General features: G+C 35.7%; 2 protein-coding genes across 2 annotated transcripts in view; both read left to right on the forward strand.

Moving 5' to 3' along the window:
- The first annotated feature begins 1,044 nt into the window (after positions 1 to 1,044).
- LOC128226599 (fibropellin-3-like) lies at positions 1,045 to 10,312 on the forward strand. The gene is made up of 8 exons (XM_052936558.1): positions 1,045 to 1,102; positions 2,278 to 2,388; positions 2,794 to 2,907; positions 3,238 to 3,351; positions 4,906 to 5,019; positions 6,689 to 6,771; positions 8,109 to 8,222; positions 10,202 to 10,312. The coding sequence occupies exons 1-8, from the start codon at positions 1,045 to 1,047 to the stop codon at positions 10,310 to 10,312; spliced, it is 819 nt and encodes a 272-aa protein (XP_052792518.1).
- Positions 10,313 to 12,743: 2,431 nt separating this feature from the next.
- The window catches only part of LOC128226608 (neurogenic locus notch homolog protein 2-like), a gene marked incomplete at its 3' end in the record, with an annotated part of 41,873 nt that continues 36,435 nt past the window's right edge, over positions 12,744 to 18,181 (forward strand). The window contains exons 1-7 of the mRNA XM_052936569.1: positions 12,744 to 12,783; positions 13,084 to 13,185; positions 14,141 to 14,254; positions 15,087 to 15,200; positions 15,619 to 15,732; positions 16,558 to 16,671; positions 17,141 to 17,254. Coding sequence (XP_052792529.1) covers positions 12,744 to 12,783; positions 13,084 to 13,185; positions 14,141 to 14,254; positions 15,087 to 15,200; positions 15,619 to 15,732; positions 16,558 to 16,671; positions 17,141 to 17,254 — 712 coding nt within the window. The remainder of the gene's footprint in view (positions 12,784 to 13,083; positions 13,186 to 14,140; positions 14,255 to 15,086; positions 15,201 to 15,618; positions 15,733 to 16,557; positions 16,672 to 17,140; positions 17,255 to 18,181) is intronic.

Here is an 18,181-nt window from a genome sequence, read left to right on the forward strand (position 1 = left end):
CATTTAGTTAGTTCGGCCAATAAAAATAGTATTTTGTGTTTCGCAAGCAACATGACATTCAAATGAAAACAACAGTTTGTTACGTTTTTCGTTTAATTTTTAATTTCGATCAATGCCAAAATCTGTGAGGATTCTGGGTACTGTGTTCCTCATAAAATCATTATACAATTCGTTATTCGCTCGAATAAGGTCGGCGATTCGCCTTTAACGCCTAGGCCGCTTGCCGTCTTCTTCATCCTCGGAGTCTAATTTCGCCACTATGCGGTCCCTACGATCCAGTCCCTGTAAATGACCTGGTATAGGCGCAGGACCTATTACAGTCGCAGGACCTGGTACAGGCGCATGTCATGGTAAAGGCGCAGGACCTGTTACAGGCGCGGGACCTTGTACAGGCACAAGACGTGGTGAAGACGCAGGACCTGCATAGTCGCAGGACCTGGTACAGGCGCATGACGTGGTGAAGGCGCAGGACCTGTTACAGTCGCGGGACCTGGTATAGGCGCATGACGTGGTGAAGACGCAGGACCTGCATAGTCGCAGGACCTGGTACAGGCGCATGACGTGGTAAAGGCGCAGGACCTGTTACAGGCGCGGGACCTTGTACAGGCACAAGACGTGGTGAAGACACAGGACCTGCATAGTCGCAGGACCTGGTACAGGCGCATGACGTGGCAAAGGCGCAGGACCTGTTACAGGCGCGGGACCTTGTACAGGCACAAGACGTGGTAAAGACACAGGACCTGCATAGTCGCAGGACCTTGTACAGGCGCATGACGTGGCAAAGGCGCAGGACCTGTTACAGGCGCGGGACCTTGTACAGGCACAAGACGTGGTAAAGGCGCAGGACCTGGTACAGGCGCAGGACCTTGTACAGGCACAAGACGTGGTAAAGGCGCAGGATCTGCTACAGGCGCGGGACCTTGTACAGGCACAAGACGTGGTATAGGCGCAAGACCTGATACAGGCGCGGGACCTGATACAAGCGCATGACGTGGTAAAGGCGCAGGACCTGTATAGGCGCAGGACCTTGTACAATCACAAGACATGGTAAAGACGCAGGACCTGGTACAGGCGCGGGACCTGGTACAGGTTGAAGACGTGGGTAAATGCGAACAATCCTTAATATATAGTTTATTATAAATCTAAGGTGTTCAATTAATACGGACCCTGGAGATGGATATTGCAGTTTACACAAACAAGTACTAGTATGCATTACGTATACGCAATGCCAATAGTGTTTTTGTCACTGAACTGATGATATTTTAGTATATTGTTATGTATTTTTTTAACAATGTTATCCGGTTTATACTTGATGTCAGGATCGGCAATATTTAAACGTGACGCCATCAGTTTCGCGAATTTAACAGACAGGCGGTCTCGGAGTTGCTTCACTGAACCACTTCTATAAAGTGCTGGCTCGTTCAAGGTTCTGTCTGACGCCATCAATTACATCAGCCAATCGACATGGGTGTTCCCGGTATGAGCGAAAAATTAGTATCGTCCCTTCTTTAGAGACTCTTATAAATGCTTTTTTGCGTTAAGGTATAGTGCCTGTAAAGCAAACGAATACATATATTTGCTTGGCCTTAACGGCATAATACGATTCATACAGGTAAGGTTCAATCGAAATGAACTGTCACGAGGAAATCATGTACAGCCAAAGTATTGTTATAACATGTAAACCTTGAAAATAAAGGTTTAAATTTGGCAACAGATTTAGATATTAACAGTGCTAAGTTACTGAAAAGCATTAAAAATAAAGTAAAGACAAATAACATGAACAAAACGCATAACTTACCAGAATTCATTTTTCTTATTTATTATGAAAATGAAACACATGTATTTTGTATTGGCTACACTATTCTAGTACACGAAAAACTAGTGCGATTTAAATACTTATTCGTTAATAAGGTTTTGACAGATTTGCCCAGCATTTTTGTTTAATTATATTTCAAATCATCTTACAATCCTGATATATTTATTATTATTATTATTATTATTATTATTATTATTGTTATTATTATTATATGATAATCATAATTATCATAATAATTTGGAAAACGCGTTTCTCTGCTGGTTTGTGGTTTATAGTTTGACAAGTTTGAGAAAATCCCCATAAATCCTCAATAATTTATCATCATCCGAAATCCAAAGTAGGCCTCGCTATACGTTAGAAATTCCTATTGCTTGGTGTTTTTTTTGCATCAAACAATGCATTGTGTAGGTGGATAATTAAAACAATCATAATATTTGTAATACGTATCTTCTTTTGTTCAGATGTAAACGAATGTGCATCATTCCCATGTGCCAATGGCGTGTGTTCCGATCACGTGGGTTATTTTACCTGTTCATGCTTCCCTGGCTATACTGGAACCTGTTGCGCAATAAGTATGATATTATCAGGCTGTTCTTATGAAATTAAACTTTAAAAAAGTCAATGACATGCAAACTTTCAAAGCAATTTTCAAGCTATTTTTTAAACTCAGGCAATGTCATTTTTTGGTGCTGGTCACCTACATGTAAAATACGGGCATGTTTCATAGCTGTGAACCTATTTTTTAGAAAAAAAAATAGTATTCAAAAATTAAAAACACTAAACTCTGTCTATTTACCCCTGATTGGACATATTCTTAAAATACAATTTTGAAAGGCCGTACTTGCAGAAATAGAATATTAGGAATTGCAAAAAACTTTAATGATTAGGTTCAAACAACACAACAGTAATGTTCAAGTGTATTTATTATTATCATCATTTTATTTAAGTGTAGTTTAATTTGATATATTTCCACGTAGACATTGACGACTGTCAGTCCGGACCTTGTTTGAACGGTGGCTTGTGTAAAGACGGGGTCAATTCCTACACGTGCACATGTCGCAGGGGGTATACAGGAGACAACTGCCAAACAGGTACATTTGTTCACCTCTATAACTGAAAGTTGGCAGCCTAAAAGTAATGTCAATATTGAAGTTTTTCATATTAAGTCATATATTGAAACTTATTGCGTTTTTTTAGAATGGGAAAAGTTCAAATATTTTGAGCTCTTTTTGCTAGTGAGATTGAGTCAATGGATTTATCTATTTTATTTTAGATCTCGTTCATCAGTTCCTTACTTTTCATAAATATCTAGGGTTTGTTTCTGTTATAACCTTCACACTTCTGAAAATGCTGCATAATATATATTTCTAGTGATTATTGTAAAGAGTGCAAAGCGAATGTTTACAGGAATTTCATTTCAGATACAAACGAGTGCGTATCATCGCCATGCCGAAATGGTGGGACTTGTTTTGACAATGCTGGATTCTTTTCATGCGTCTGTCCTGCAGGATACACGGGAACTCGCTGCGAAATTGGTAAGTACATTTCATTGATGTGTGCACAACTTCTTCCCAGCTGATATAGGATAAATGTCCAGTGTGCAAGAAAACCAAGGTGCTTTAATACAAGTATTTTTCTAGTTTGTTATTGTGGCTGTCTAATAGCCCTACCCCGGAATTAAGTGTAGGATTTTAAAACAGAAAAAGACTTCTGGTTTTAAATTTACATGAAACAAGCCCTTCTCCTGAATAATGTGTTGTTTAAAGGGGAAAACGAGTTTTCGTCATAAATGTTTATGAAACCAGCCCTACTCCGAAATTAGTTCCGAAAGGATTTCAAAGGGGAAGAACATTTTCCTGTCTTAAACTTTCATGAAGCCGGCCCTACTCCTGAGTAATGTTTAGGAGTTCAAGGGGGGAAACATGTTCTCGTCTCAAGATATCATGAAGCCGGCCCTTCTCCCGAGTAATGTTTCGGAGTTAAATGGGGGAAACATGTTTTTGTCTTAAACATTCATGAAGCCAGCCCTTCTACGGAATTATTTGTAGGACTTCAAAGCTTCACTCTCATAGATTGAACGTTTTGACAACTTTTTTTATTTTTTTTTGTCTTGGAACGAGTCAATTTTTGCGAAAATCCATTGAAACCAGTTATATGAAAATGCTGACAAAAAATAGATCGCAGATTTTTAAACTTAAGTTCAAAAATTGATGTTTAAAATTTTTATGCATTTTTCTTAAACCGTTAGTAACGGTTTAAGCCATAAAACATTAGTTTTCGAACGAAAATATAAAAATCTTCGATCTGATTTTTTGTCAGCAATCTTATATCATTGTTTTGCAGATATTAACGCAAAAAAATTGCTCTTTCTAAGACAAAAAATAAAAAAGGTTGTAAAAATGGTATATCTGTGAGAGTGCAGCTTTAAGAGGGAAAAATGTTCTCGTTTTAAACCTTCATGAAACCAGCACTTCTCCGGGATAATGTGTAGGAGTTAAAGGGTGGGGGCATGTTCTCGCCTTCAATTTTCATGAAACCAGCCCTACTACGGTATAATGTGTAGAAGGAGTTCAAGAGGGAAAACATGTTTCATCTTAAATTGTCATGAAGCCAGCCCTTCTACGGAATAATGTGTGGGATTTTAAGAAAACATGTTCTCGTCTTACGTTTTCATGATAACAGCCCTTCGCCGGAATAGTGCGTAGGCTTTTAAGGGGGAAATTGAGTTCCGTCTAAAACTTTCATGAAACCAGCCTTCTCCGGAATTATAGCACTTGTCAGTAACTGTATATGGATCATTGCTTTAAAGCAATAGTTTATACAATATCATACGAAGGATAATTCGTCCATAGAGAGAAAAAACATGCATGTGAGACTGTAGCCTTAGTACTGTTGATTGAAAGACGAACAAATGTGTCCCTACATAAGTGCTTACACAATGCGTCTCGTGACTCCTAGAGAGATATACCATTTGTAGATAATGGTTTGGTGAGAAAAAAACCCGCAATAAATGAACTTTTATCAAGAAGATTAATGGCAAAAATCGCGGATAAACATAACTATATTATTTCTTTCCTGATTCCTTTTAGAGACAAATGAGTGTGCCTCCAACCCTTGCCGAAACAACGGATTATGTACAGACCTTCCGTTAGAATTCAACTGTACCTGTCCTGTCCTGTTCACCGGACTCATCTGCGAAATCGGTACGACAAATATCATAATATATTAAGGAATATTCAAATACACTAATTTTAGTTCCCGACTTAGCTTGTCTGTAATTTCGGGGCTCAGTTCTTTCGAAAAATAAAAATCTACTTATTGCCACAGCATTGATGTCGATATTATAAGCGACAATGGTTCGGTAGTCCGTACATTTGTAAATAACATAACGATAAACAAATTGTTAAATATTCGTCAAATTTCTTCGTCAATTTGTTCTTGCTGTCTTTTATTGTTAGAAAGTTTTACACTTACGAAATTGTTAAATCAATAATTAAGCTATCGATAGCTTTTGAGCTTCTTTGAATATTTGACGAAAATGATAATAGCTGCCGTTGTTGGAACTTTGCTATTGCTACGAATGTAGCGACTCGTCAGGTTACGGATAAGTCAGTAATTCAACGAAAGGCATTTCAATCATTTGTTAAAAATAAACGAATATACGAATAACTGAATCAACGTCATGAACAACGATAACGTTTGGCTATTACTTACTAACTATTATTTTCACTTTAAAGCTGACCTAGTTTTACCAATATACTGTACATATTTGTTGCGGCCATTATTATTAGTATAGCCTACCCGCCAAACGATTGCCTCCCTTAGTTATTATCCATCATATAAGCAGTTAGCTATACTGAATGGGGAAATTTGCATTCACATATAGCTGAAAACATTGTTTAAAATATATATGAATGATTTACGTTAGAGTAAATTGGAGTGAAAACGGACATCGCAAGACCCGGACATAAAGTGACACTCGCTCATGATAATTCTTAGCCATCTGGTATCTTATAATTGCTGCTGTACTAGACCTCTTGTTTGTCGCTTAAGTTTTTTGCTTGTGAGTGGCATTAGCAAAATGGTGTTGTAAGATATGGGTTTTTAATTTGTTAAAAGGTCTGGGTTTTGTTGAAAATTCTAAAAAACAATTGAAAGTGTTTTGAATAAAAAGAATATTTACTTTTCTTCTGACTTCACGTGTCAAGTATGCGTAATTAAAGTGCAAATTATTGATATATTTCCAAAAGCCAGGAACTTAGAGGAAATTTCATAAAATAGCGCCCGGAAGTACGTTACAATAGTAATGAAAAGTTGTCCTTAGCAAAATGGAAGAAAAACAGACAAGCTTTGTTATTTGCTCATCATTATCTTTTTGCTTTCATGTTTACCTTTATCTTTATGCTCTAATGTTATTGTTATAATGTTCGAATTAAGCGAGTTTTTTCATTTGTCATATCCAATATACCATCACATCAGATATACCAAATACACGTATGTTTTGTCATAAAGGGACTCGAACAAAGATTGCCCCATCCGGCGTGTTCACAGTATTGACGCCTCCTCATAGTATTTATTGTAAAGAAGTACTGTCTGCCTCGCATGCGCAAACACGGTCTGCAATTTGTTAATCAATCTCTTTAGTTCAAAGTCGATGACTTCAAATACAAGCTTATAACATTTAGAAACATTGCCTGCATGATTCAAGCATCGTTTTACTAAAACTCACGCCTTGCAATATCTACATTCGTTTAAGGAAACAAGAATTATACCAATGTTGTTGTTTTTTGTGAATTTCTGAGAGGTTTCCTGTCAAAATTACTAATGATATGTCTATTTAGGTATTAGTGCCTGCTTATCGGCACCATGCAGGAACGGTGGCTTTTGTATTGACGTTCCCGGCGGATACAACTGTTCATGCAATCCGGGATACACAGGGTCAAGGTGTGATATCGGTACGTTTTTTTTTTCTTCTATATATGTACTCGGGAGGCGAGTCATAGGGCGTTGAACAAAACTGAGAAGACCTAAACCTGATCATAAATTTCTTCTTAATCTCAATAAATTCTTATTTTTTTCTTTGAAATAACTTTAATTGATATTAAGTACAAAAGGGTGGAAGATGAAATGTCACAAAATAGACCCATATTTAAAAATGGTGAAACAAAGGCCCACCGAAAGTAAGCGCAAATCAAACATTTGGGAACACAAACGTTAGTGGGCGGTTAAGAATTACGATTATCTCGCGTTCATAAATTTTTATCATTAAGAACAATATGTTTAATATTGATATAGTCCACGCTTTCTTTCATGACGTTGACGTATATGGTATGGTGTAATTTGTCAACCTGGGAAACTAATGGCTTGGAGAAGGCCGTTTTACAATGATTCAATCCGGTGTAAACAGTTTTTTGACTGTCAGAAATGCTTGTGTAGGCATATGGAATTAATTGACATTAGTTCTAAAGTTCAACTCTTGGATCAATCGACCCAGAGCCCACGTTTGTGTCCTGTCTGACAAAGGTTGAGCTTAACATATACAAAGGGCATGTCTGTCACCAATCTGCTTAGAAGGAAGTGTTTTACCTAGAGGTTTGTGGCTGTTGAACCGGACATGGTTCTATTAAAATGACTAATTGTTATATACCGGGAGATCATTACGCGATGTATTATGTCCATCATTCGCTTACACATCACCTCTTACTTCTTAAAGGATTCGTAACGTGAACGAGTAACGTAAAATCTCAGTTTCTTCATTGTCAGAATAACCTTCATGAACACATTTTGACTTCCAAGAATATATGAGTAAACACTTACCCATCGCGAGCACCAATGATGAACATAACGAGTGATGTTGCCTTTAAAGCCTCGGTGTTAACGCGGTGAAACATTCAGTCTTACACTGAAACAACAATAACCCTCTATATATTTCACCAAAAATATGTTTATTTATTTACTGTTAAATCAGTTCATACATTGCAGTGGAAGATTTAAACAGTACATGGTAAACAACCGAACTTTGACTTGTTTTCTCCGTGTATGGAATATCATACATTTTGTGACTTTTGACTCGGTCCGGTACTTCTGCTTACTTCAAATACGTTTTTGACGCCGTAAATGTCCGACGAAAATTAATTTGCTTGGAGAGAGTTAATAGTTTTCAAAAACCGATAATGAAACTGATAAATATTATCAAACAGAGGCGTTGTCGCATGATTTGTTCTACCGAGTTATATATTGTATAGATGAGTTGATTTAACAACTTAAGCTTTGGTAATGTTTTATTTTTCAGATATCAACGAGTGTAATTCCCAGCCCTGTAAAAACGGTGGAATATGTCAAGATAAAATCAACGGAATTGAGTGCGTTTGTGCTGCTGGATATGAAGGAGCATATTGTCAAATTGGTTAGTATATTAAGTTTATTGATAAAACGTTTGGTAGTATATCATTGCAATTAAGGAAAAGTGTCGAATAATAAATATTTATCACTATATTCTTATGATAATTTGTCGGTTACAATTTTTGACAACTTTTGAAAATAATTCTAATTTCACCATTCTCTTTATTGAATTTACCGTTGATATGTGGCAACTGTCTGACAATCGCGTAAAATGTCTCGTTTGAATTATAACATAGAAATTGTTTTGTTGCATTGAAATGGAATGATCCCTTATTATGAATTTACTTCAAACTTACTGTCATATTACTGATAACGGGTTTAGCCGGAGTGTTTTCATGAATGTTACTGTAGTATTACCATTGTGTTTTCAAGTTTAATGAAAATTAAATCTTATTGCGGACGGGTTTAACCCTAACGCTGTCATGATACTAGTGTAAGAGTATTGCTTAAGGATGTGACCTTCGATTTATCATGAATGTTGTGTAATATTATTGCTAACGGGTGTGACCCTCGAGTTGCCATTAATGTTGTGTAAGATTAATGCTAACGGGTGTGACCTTGGAGATGTCATGAATGTTGTGTAAAATTATTGCTTACGGCTTTGACCTTTAGCTTGTCATGAATGTTGTGTAAGATTATTGCTAACAGGTGTGACCTTGGAGTTGCTATGAATGTTGTGTAAGATTATTGCTTAGGCGTTTGACCCGAGTGTTGTCATGAATGTTGTGAAAAATTATTGCTTACGGATTTGATCTTCGAGGTGTCATAAATGTTGTTTAAGATTCTTGCTAACGCGTTTAACCCCAGTCATTAGAGTAAGTGTGAGATTATTGCCACTGGGTTTGACTTTCGAGCTGCATGAATGATGTTCAAGATATTTGCTAATGGGTTTTTTCAAAGTGTTGTCATAAAAAAAGTTTGCATCTTGGTTACATATCCTAAGGTTTCCACTACACAAATATGTTATATTTGAATGTCTGAAGACCGCATAAAACTAAGTCATAATTTGAAAACAAAATCGGTGCCAGAAAGAGCATGCATTGATTTTGCCGTAAAAAATATAACAAACAATGTATTTGTACTTGGAAGGTTGGAAATATTTTCATCATCTGCTTACGATTTCAGTTGAAATAGAGAGCACACATACCATATACCAATCGTAATACCTAAATGTATGAGGTGACAATTTTTAATAAGGACATATGTTATGAAATACCCTGTATGATGTAAATCAGTCCATTTATTTTGCTTATCAGTTATCAGCAAGCAAATACCTTTTACATGATACCTATACGGTATGAGGTCAGAAGTCATCATAATTTAACGTTAAAAGTAACGGAGATATCAGAAACTAGTTTAATTGTACTAGTTGGAAGTTGATATTTTTATTGTTGTTCCAACATAGGTGACTAAATTTTCTTTTTATATTAATCAGAGAAGAATGAGTGCGCGGTATCGCCATGTTTGAACAGCGGTACCTGTTACCAGGACACCGGCTTTTACAACTGTACTTGTCCGATAGGGTTTGATGGATTCCATTGCGGGATAAGTAAGTACGTTATTAAACTGGGTAGCTCAATTGCTTCTATATCAATAGCCTTAACGGACATACTCCAACTGGAGGCGTCTTCATTTTAAATATTTTTTTTGTGTTCAGTCCACTAATGCCAAATATGCCTAAATCAAATTACAACCGCTAAATTTCCATATTTTAACGAAAACAACCGCCAGATTTCCTTGTAGTCATAAATTGGTGTTGTTAATCGAGTGTTTTTGAAGCTTGCATATTTCTTGGTCATTTCTCACGAAGCACTAAGAAAGCTGTATTTTGGTCTTCTTAACGATAAGTCGCCGACGTGCATTCTATGCGCAGGGAAACTACCGTTACTCTGAAAAAGGCCGGAGGAAAATTCAAAGTACAAGTCAATGAACATAACTAATAATTAGAACAATAAGAAAATTTGTACTTTTTTTTCATTGCAGACGTTGATGAATGTGAATCACAACCGTGTAGAAATGGTGCAATATGCCATGATGGTGTCAACAACTATACGTGTGTTTGTCAGGATGGGTTTACTGGTGGAACTTGTTTAAATGGTATGAAGGTATCAATATGGAAATACAAATGGTCAGTACAAGAAAAAAAGTGTGTTTTTTTATCTTGGAAAAAGATCATTCAGAATCACAGGGTATATACGGTATGATTGAAACTGGAATCCGATATTGTTTAAACTGGCTTCCGTTTTGATTCAATTTGACATTCGATATGACAGAATCTGTTCGTTAGAAGTTTTGATTCACAGTTTGATATCGATTTAGAATGTAATGGAAGGATAAGGAAAATGGTTTATTTTTAAGTAACGAATGTGTCTTTTTTTCTTAGAAATGGACGAATGTACGCCAGATCCTTGTCAAAATGGAGGAACTTGTGTGGATTTGGTGGCGGCGTTTCGGTGTCGTTGTGTATCAGGATATTCCGGAACATTTTGTGAAACAGGCACGCGCTGTTTTATAAGTTTTATTTTAATTCACATTTTTATTAAGAATAAAAAAATGAAATACTCAAACATAAATTACAGCATCAATATTTGGGGCATAACTCAAAACGAGAAATAGTAATAGTGTTTGATAATTGAATGGAAAACCCCCACTGACTCTTTTTTAACAACATTTAAAACAACGAAGAAGCTTATACCAAACAAACAATATGTTACCGGGACAATGACTAAGAATTACAGAGCTATTCTAAACTAAAACCATGTACCTACTGAAGAGAGAAATAATGTCTGAAGTTATCTAAATATTAAATTACTATAACATCTTGGCCACAGACATAAATGCCTGTGATCCGAATCCTTGCCCGAGTGGGTCGTATTGTACGGATCTCGTCAACAGCTACAATTGCACGTGCATCGCAGGATTGGATGGTCAGATTTGTTCACGTAAGGCTTTTTTATTAGCTGGTATTTTTTTGCGAAACAGCAGGAACCAGTAGAGATCATGTGTGGCCATGTTTTGCCGTTGGCATGTAAAAACTAAAACTGTTCAAAATTTTGACTGTGAACTTACACAATGTGAAACAAGGCTCAAATCTCTGATTAACAAATGCAAGGAATCTTTTGAGTCAATTTCGTTTCTACAGATTGTATGTAGAACTGCACGTGTATCGCAGGATCAGATGGCTGGACTTGTTCTGGTAAGGGTTTTTAATAGTTTTTTTCCAAAACAAAATGAAACTGTCGAGATTATGTTTGGCCATTGTTTTTTTCTGTTGGTGTGTAAAAACTAAAAACGTTAATAACGTTGATATGAAACACATGTAGTTAGCGAGTATGCCAATTACTCTGATCAACAAATGAAAGCAATCTTTTTAGACAAAGTTTTCTACAGATGGTATGTATTCATGATCACGATAGAGTATACTTTGTATTTTTACTGTTTTATATTGCGATATTTAAAAGTAGTTTTGGGGATTATGATAAGTGCAGAACGAGTTTAATCCATGCTAATAATAAGTCATTTGATAGTAACGTGTATTACATCCGTTTGTTTATATGAGGAACGATAAAGTATATGTTCATTGTATGTTCATATAAGGAATGGTAAAGCATATATATTCAGTATATACACATACTGAATGGAAACGTATGTGTCCCCTGTGTGTTCAGGTAAGGAATGGTAACGTATATGTTTTCTGTATATTTATATAAGTAATGGTAAAGTATACGTCTTCTGTATGTTTATGTAAGGGACGGTAACGTATATTTTCTCTGTATGGTCACGTTAGGAATGGTAACGTATATGACATTTGAATGTTCATATAATGAGTTGAAACGTATGTGTCTTTAGTATATTCATGTATGAAATGGAAACGTTTGTGTCCTCAGTATATTTATGTAAGGAGTGATAGCGTATATGTCCTCTGTACGTTCATGTAAGGAATGGTAACGTATATGAATATATACGTCACCATTCCTTTCATGGACTTACAAATGGCATATAGTAGGCAAATAAGTCTTGATTAACAAATGGAAGCAATCTTTTTAGGAAATTTCCCTTCTACAGATGGTATGTATTCATGAACACGATACAGTAAGATTTGTATACATTTGGTGTACTGTTTTATATAGCCTTATTGGAAAGTAGTATTAGAGCTTATGACGATTGCTAAACGAGTATTCCATTGTAATAATGATTCATTTGATAGTAACGTATACGTATATGTTTATTATATGTACATAATATAAGGAATGGTAACGTATGTGTCCTCAGTTTATTCATGTAAGGAATGGTAAAATATATGTCTTCTGTATGTTTATGTAAGGGATGGTAACGTACATTTCCTTTGTATGTTCAAGTTTGAAATAGTAACGTACATGTCCTCTGTATGATCACGTAAGGAAGCTAACGTTTATGTCAAGTGTATGTTCATATGAGGAATTGAAACGTCTGTGACCTGTGTATGTTCATGTAAGTAACATGAATTTACAATAGCATATACAAGGCCAAGTAGTCTGATTAACGAATGGAGGCAATCGTTTTAGACAATTTTTTCTCTTCAGATGGTATGTATTCATGAACACGATACAGTAGGATTTGTATGCTTTGTTATATATTATTCATTTGATCATATCCAATTTAGCATTACATTTAGCAACCTTGGTGGAGAGAAAATGCTTTTTAGAAGTTTCAATTTGAGTGTAACTCCCCATCTTGCTTTGTAGTATGTGCATGCATTCGTGTTTGTGCAAGGGGGGCCTTTGAAAACTAAAGTTTGATCTATGATTATGTTGTTTCAAATGCAGACTCAGAATAAACTTATATGCATGTGTTTAAGATCATAATGTGTTTTGATTTATATTTAGAATATTTGATATGTACCGTTGACCCTTGCCTAAATGGCGCTACATGCATCGCGGATCGGTGTTTCTGTGCTCCTGGTTGGGCTGGCGTTCATTGTGGAACAGGTATGCGTGATTGCGTGTGCGCAGGTATGTTATGTGATGTGGGCACCTTAAGAGGGACAAATCGGTGCTTTTCACATGTGATATGAACCTTAAAGGAATGACCTTATTATATTTCAAACCCGGACTCAACGATACTCAAAATACAATAGTTTTCATCCTTTTTGTTTTGACCTGATGTATACTATAAGAAAAAGCGAAATAATATTAATGAAATTATCATTTACACTATGTTTTATCGATTGTCAATGATATTGATGATTTTTGGCTTGTCAGAAATATACACTAAACTGATGATAAGTTGCAACCAGAAACATGTTTTTGGTTAATTGTATATATATATATGTAGAAGAGCAGAACCGTAGTATACACAAAAACATTTAAGAAATATATACGTTTCTTTTAAACTATCATATGCACGGAATGTGCACTATTTAAACCTATCAACTGGTACCGTTTTGTTTCTTAGAATGGCGTCGTTATGTCCTGAAAGTCGAAAAATGTGCCTCCATATTGACGCATTAAATTCACGAACCGACAGTCAAGAAACTTTTTCGACTTTAAGGACCAAATCACACGATTTACAGCAGCACAAATTATACAGATTTAAAGGTTTAAACGTACATTCCCTGCACAGCATATTTCTAAGTGTTAAAGAATCTCTTTTATATAACCCATAATTCTTCTCAAATTTGAACGCACCTGCTTCAATGTATTCTTTTAAACAACGACTGGATTCTCCAATATGTAAATAAAGGAGAATAACTCAACAATACCTCTTAATTGTATCTTATTTGTGCAATGCCTTGCAATGGCTTGACACTTCGCAACTTGAATGTTAACGATAATGAACTAAAGTCTTTTCTTGTTTTTGTGAGCATTGAAATGCATTTATTTTATGTAAGAGCTATTGGTTAAACAGATAATAACACAATTTTTGTTCATGTTTCAAACAAAGACGTGGACGAGTGTGCATCCAATCCCTGCAGGAACAGAGGAACGTGCTCACAAGCTATCGGCCAGTACAGCTGTGCATGCCCTCCAGGCTTCACTGGAATTAACTGCGAAACAAGTAATTCTATTACATTATGAGCTAAGATTCTACATGGATAAACCGCTATAGCTATATACTGCTAGCCTCGTCCATATAATCTCAATTCAAAAATCAAGTTTCTACATTTTCCGTGCTCATCGTTGTTGAATAATTCTATCAATACAATGCAAATTTATTATGCCCCTTTGATGCACACGAATCTTATTTAGTTAACCAGCTGTTATAAATAAGTGGTAACAAGAATCTTACCTAGTTTAGAAGTTATAAGTGAAATTCGCAAACCATAACTGGTAACCTGTTAATGTTGTATAGCTAAAAAGGTTAATTAGTGTTAGTTCTGGGCAATTTCATGTCTTTTTTGTTCTACATTTTGTATATTAATTATCGTACCATAAAAGTATCCCGAATATTAATAAGATGGTTAGATAATTATCGCGAAAAGTAGTGTCAAGTAGTTTACATGAAACAATTCGTGTACGCTATCAGGTTATCTTACGGCAGTAATATGCCACCATAGTTTGTCTTGCGTAACCGATATTCTTAACTTGATAGTATCTGTGTAAATATTAAAATGCCGTCAGGAGGACGCACACATGTTAAGCTGTTAACTATTATTCATCAACTTCAACAACAACACTTAACTGGTCTGTAACTATACCTACTACGCCTAGACAGGGGGAAATAATATCATGTGAATATGACATCTCTAATTAACACATTCAATATCACAGACTAACAACAACAATAGTTCATGTACATCTGTGAGCGTAGCCATCGATGTTTAATATAATAACAGTATATTTTCTTATCGACGTATACTCTCATCAATTGATAATTTGACAAACTTCAGATATAAACGACTGCGCAGGTCTGCCTTGTTTGAATGGAGGACATTGTAATGACCAGATCAATGGATTCAACTGCAGCTGTACACCTGGTTACGTCGGCCCCTTATGTCAGACGGGTAATTTACATGACGCCGGTTGACAGATAACCATTTAATTGAACAATAAAGAAATGGTATTTCGTTAATGAATTCTTTCATCACCACTGGTAAGCAACCACCGACCAGTGACTGGACGGAGTAAGACTTCCATTCGCGTCATGTTAAACGCAGACTTTACATTAAGTGATTACTGTGGCAACATTTATCGGCAAGGATAGAATGATAATTATATTATCTGTGTTTGTGTTTTTACACGTGGCGTTTTATGTCCCTTTTTAGTGTACTAGTATGTCTTTAGACCTTGAGTGTTGTGCCTTAAACATGATTATTGCCTTAGTAAAAGGTGAAGTACTTTTTTGTTTTTGAACAGTGATTTATGCATACGTATAACAATCTGCTTCATCAAAGTATTCACTATTGAAATATTTGGTTACAGATATCAATGAGTGTGCGTCTAACCCTTGTATGAACAACGCCACATGTTTGGACCAGATTGCCCAGTTTTCCTGTGTCTGTCCTGAAGGATTCACCGGCACACTTTGTGAACACAGTGAGAACGTTACTGTAATGTCTGATATATACAGTTATTTGTGTCTATATAGTTCCCATGGTTACAAACGTAAGTTCTGTATTACATTTATGATATGTTAACATGGTAAGGGTTTACAAGGTGGTAACCACTTTATTGTTGTTTGGGGACTTGACGTTATAATTGTGTGGTCAGGATTTTTATGTGTGTATCTGTTTGTATTTCTATTGTTATGGTTTTGCCAATTAAGATTTCTGATGTACATATAAGCTTGACATATAGTCGTGCAAGTGTCAATTATGTCCAGTTTTAATGCCCTATGACCCAATATATGTGCGGTAGCATTTTAAATGTTTTAGCTTGAGATTACTAGAATACATTTCAGATATTTTTCCCGCAGTTTGTAATCTTGTTAATTTCTAAATCGGAATTCAATGCGAATTTACCCTTTTGCAATTTTTAAAGATAAAAAAATATTGTTTGTAAAATAAATCGGTATACATTTCTTTACCTACACATAGAACCCTATCCATTATGAAAATTGGATAAGTTTAATTGATGTCCTATCCATAGTTCCAATTACGTCCTAACTGTATTTTCCGGTCAGTCGATTTGATTCTTTTAACATTGCATTGTTCGGTTGAAAAAGTAAAACATTTTCTTGTCAATAGTCTTGTTAGTTATGTCACAAAGGAGCAGCGAAATTATGGTTGTGCTGTTTACAGGGTATTTTATCTAATGAAAATTGGTATTGTGCTTCTATTCAATGTCATCTTTAAATAATTGTCTCCTTCGTTTTTTTTTCTTTCGTTTCCTATATAGTGCTATTTATGTCTTTATTCGCAGATATAAATGAGTGTCTTCCAAATCCCTGCCAAAATGGAGGTGTATGTGTGGACATGGTTAACGGCCGTACATGCGTGTGCCACTCCGGGTACACGGGGACGAACTGCGAGATAAGTAAGGGCGTGGCACCATATTTAGTTTACTATAAAAATATATACACAATAAACGTCTAAAAGTGAGACACTGTATCGATTTATTATATTCAGATGAAAAAGTGTATTCAACTATTAAAATACATATTTATAACGCTGTTGTAAACACATTCAACTTTTTAACTATTTGGTTTCTGATCTTATGATCTTCCATTCCCGTTGTAACTCAGCATAAAATGTGAAACAATTTTTGGAGATCACTCAGTGTAATGTATTGCGATCTCGCATCGCAAGAAACACTTTTCCTCTATATAAAGTATAGGCTGCAAGGCTTTAAGAAAATCATTTTGATTATTTCATATACATTTTTTGAACATGTATCATTGCATTTAAATATAAACATAGACGCACAGTCGAACACATGCATGTTGTGCTGGACTATTTTATCTTTGTGTTAAATGCTTGACAATATAATACATACATTACGACAGACGTTGATGACTGCCTCCAAAACCCTTGTTTGCACGGGGGTACATGCCTGGACGGAGTTGGAATGTTCACGTGTACGTGCGTGCTAGGATATACAGGCGGAACGTGCGAGAAGGGTTAGTCGCACTCATTGGTAATTTTGAGGCCGTGCTTTATAATCACATTTCATGTTGTGAAAATTTGTCTTATAAGATATTAAATCTAATGCTTGTTTAAAATTCTGTTTTTGCCATTTTCTGAATATAGATGATCTTATCGTCTTTGGCAGTGTTGCACTTATCATTTATGTCGAAGACAAGTTTCAACCAAGGGGCTGTATTCAATAACTACCTTAAATGTCTCTTAAATCTAACATAAGAATCGAAGCATTTTGATTGGACTTTAATAGCTGGCCAGTGGACTGGATTGAACCACTGAGGCATTTCGAAGGACAAGGATAAAAAACTACATTAAATAAAGCCCCTGGAATTTCGTTTTCCAATCTCATAAAAAGGTCCGACGTTACGCTATGGGCGATATGGGGGTAGACAACTTAATAATAAGAAGTGAACGATCTTATTTTAATGGGATTGGTTGTTTTTATACTTAACACGCATGGTGTGCTTCTAAATTATCTCTTATCTGAAATATATTTAGATTCAAAATATTTTTCAAAACTGTGTTACCAATTTATCAATATACATCAGAAGCTAATTGTATAAAACCGTTTTTTATTTGGTGTCGTAAAAGGTGTATTCATATGTCGATATGTATCATATAGTAATTGTTGAACAATTACATTTCCTATATGTACACACTAGCCAAATCATAACTTGTGAGTAATTTATCATTGACTGCAGACATTGATGAATGTCGGCCAAATCCCTGCCGAAATGGTGGATTGTGTGTGGACGCTGTCAACAGTTTTACGTGCAAATGTCCGGCTGGATTCACGGGAGTAATATGTCAAACTGGTGATTTGCTTACAATGTCATTATTAATCGATTGCTGTTTAGATAATTTAACAAAACCAATTTGGATATATGAAGACTCTTATTGGCCAG

The sequence above is a fragment of the Mya arenaria genome, chromosome 1 (genome assembly GCF_026914265.1).
Source record: "Mya arenaria isolate MELC-2E11 chromosome 1, ASM2691426v1".
Classification (NCBI taxonomy): domain Eukaryota; kingdom Metazoa; phylum Mollusca; class Bivalvia; order Myida; family Myidae; genus Mya; species Mya arenaria.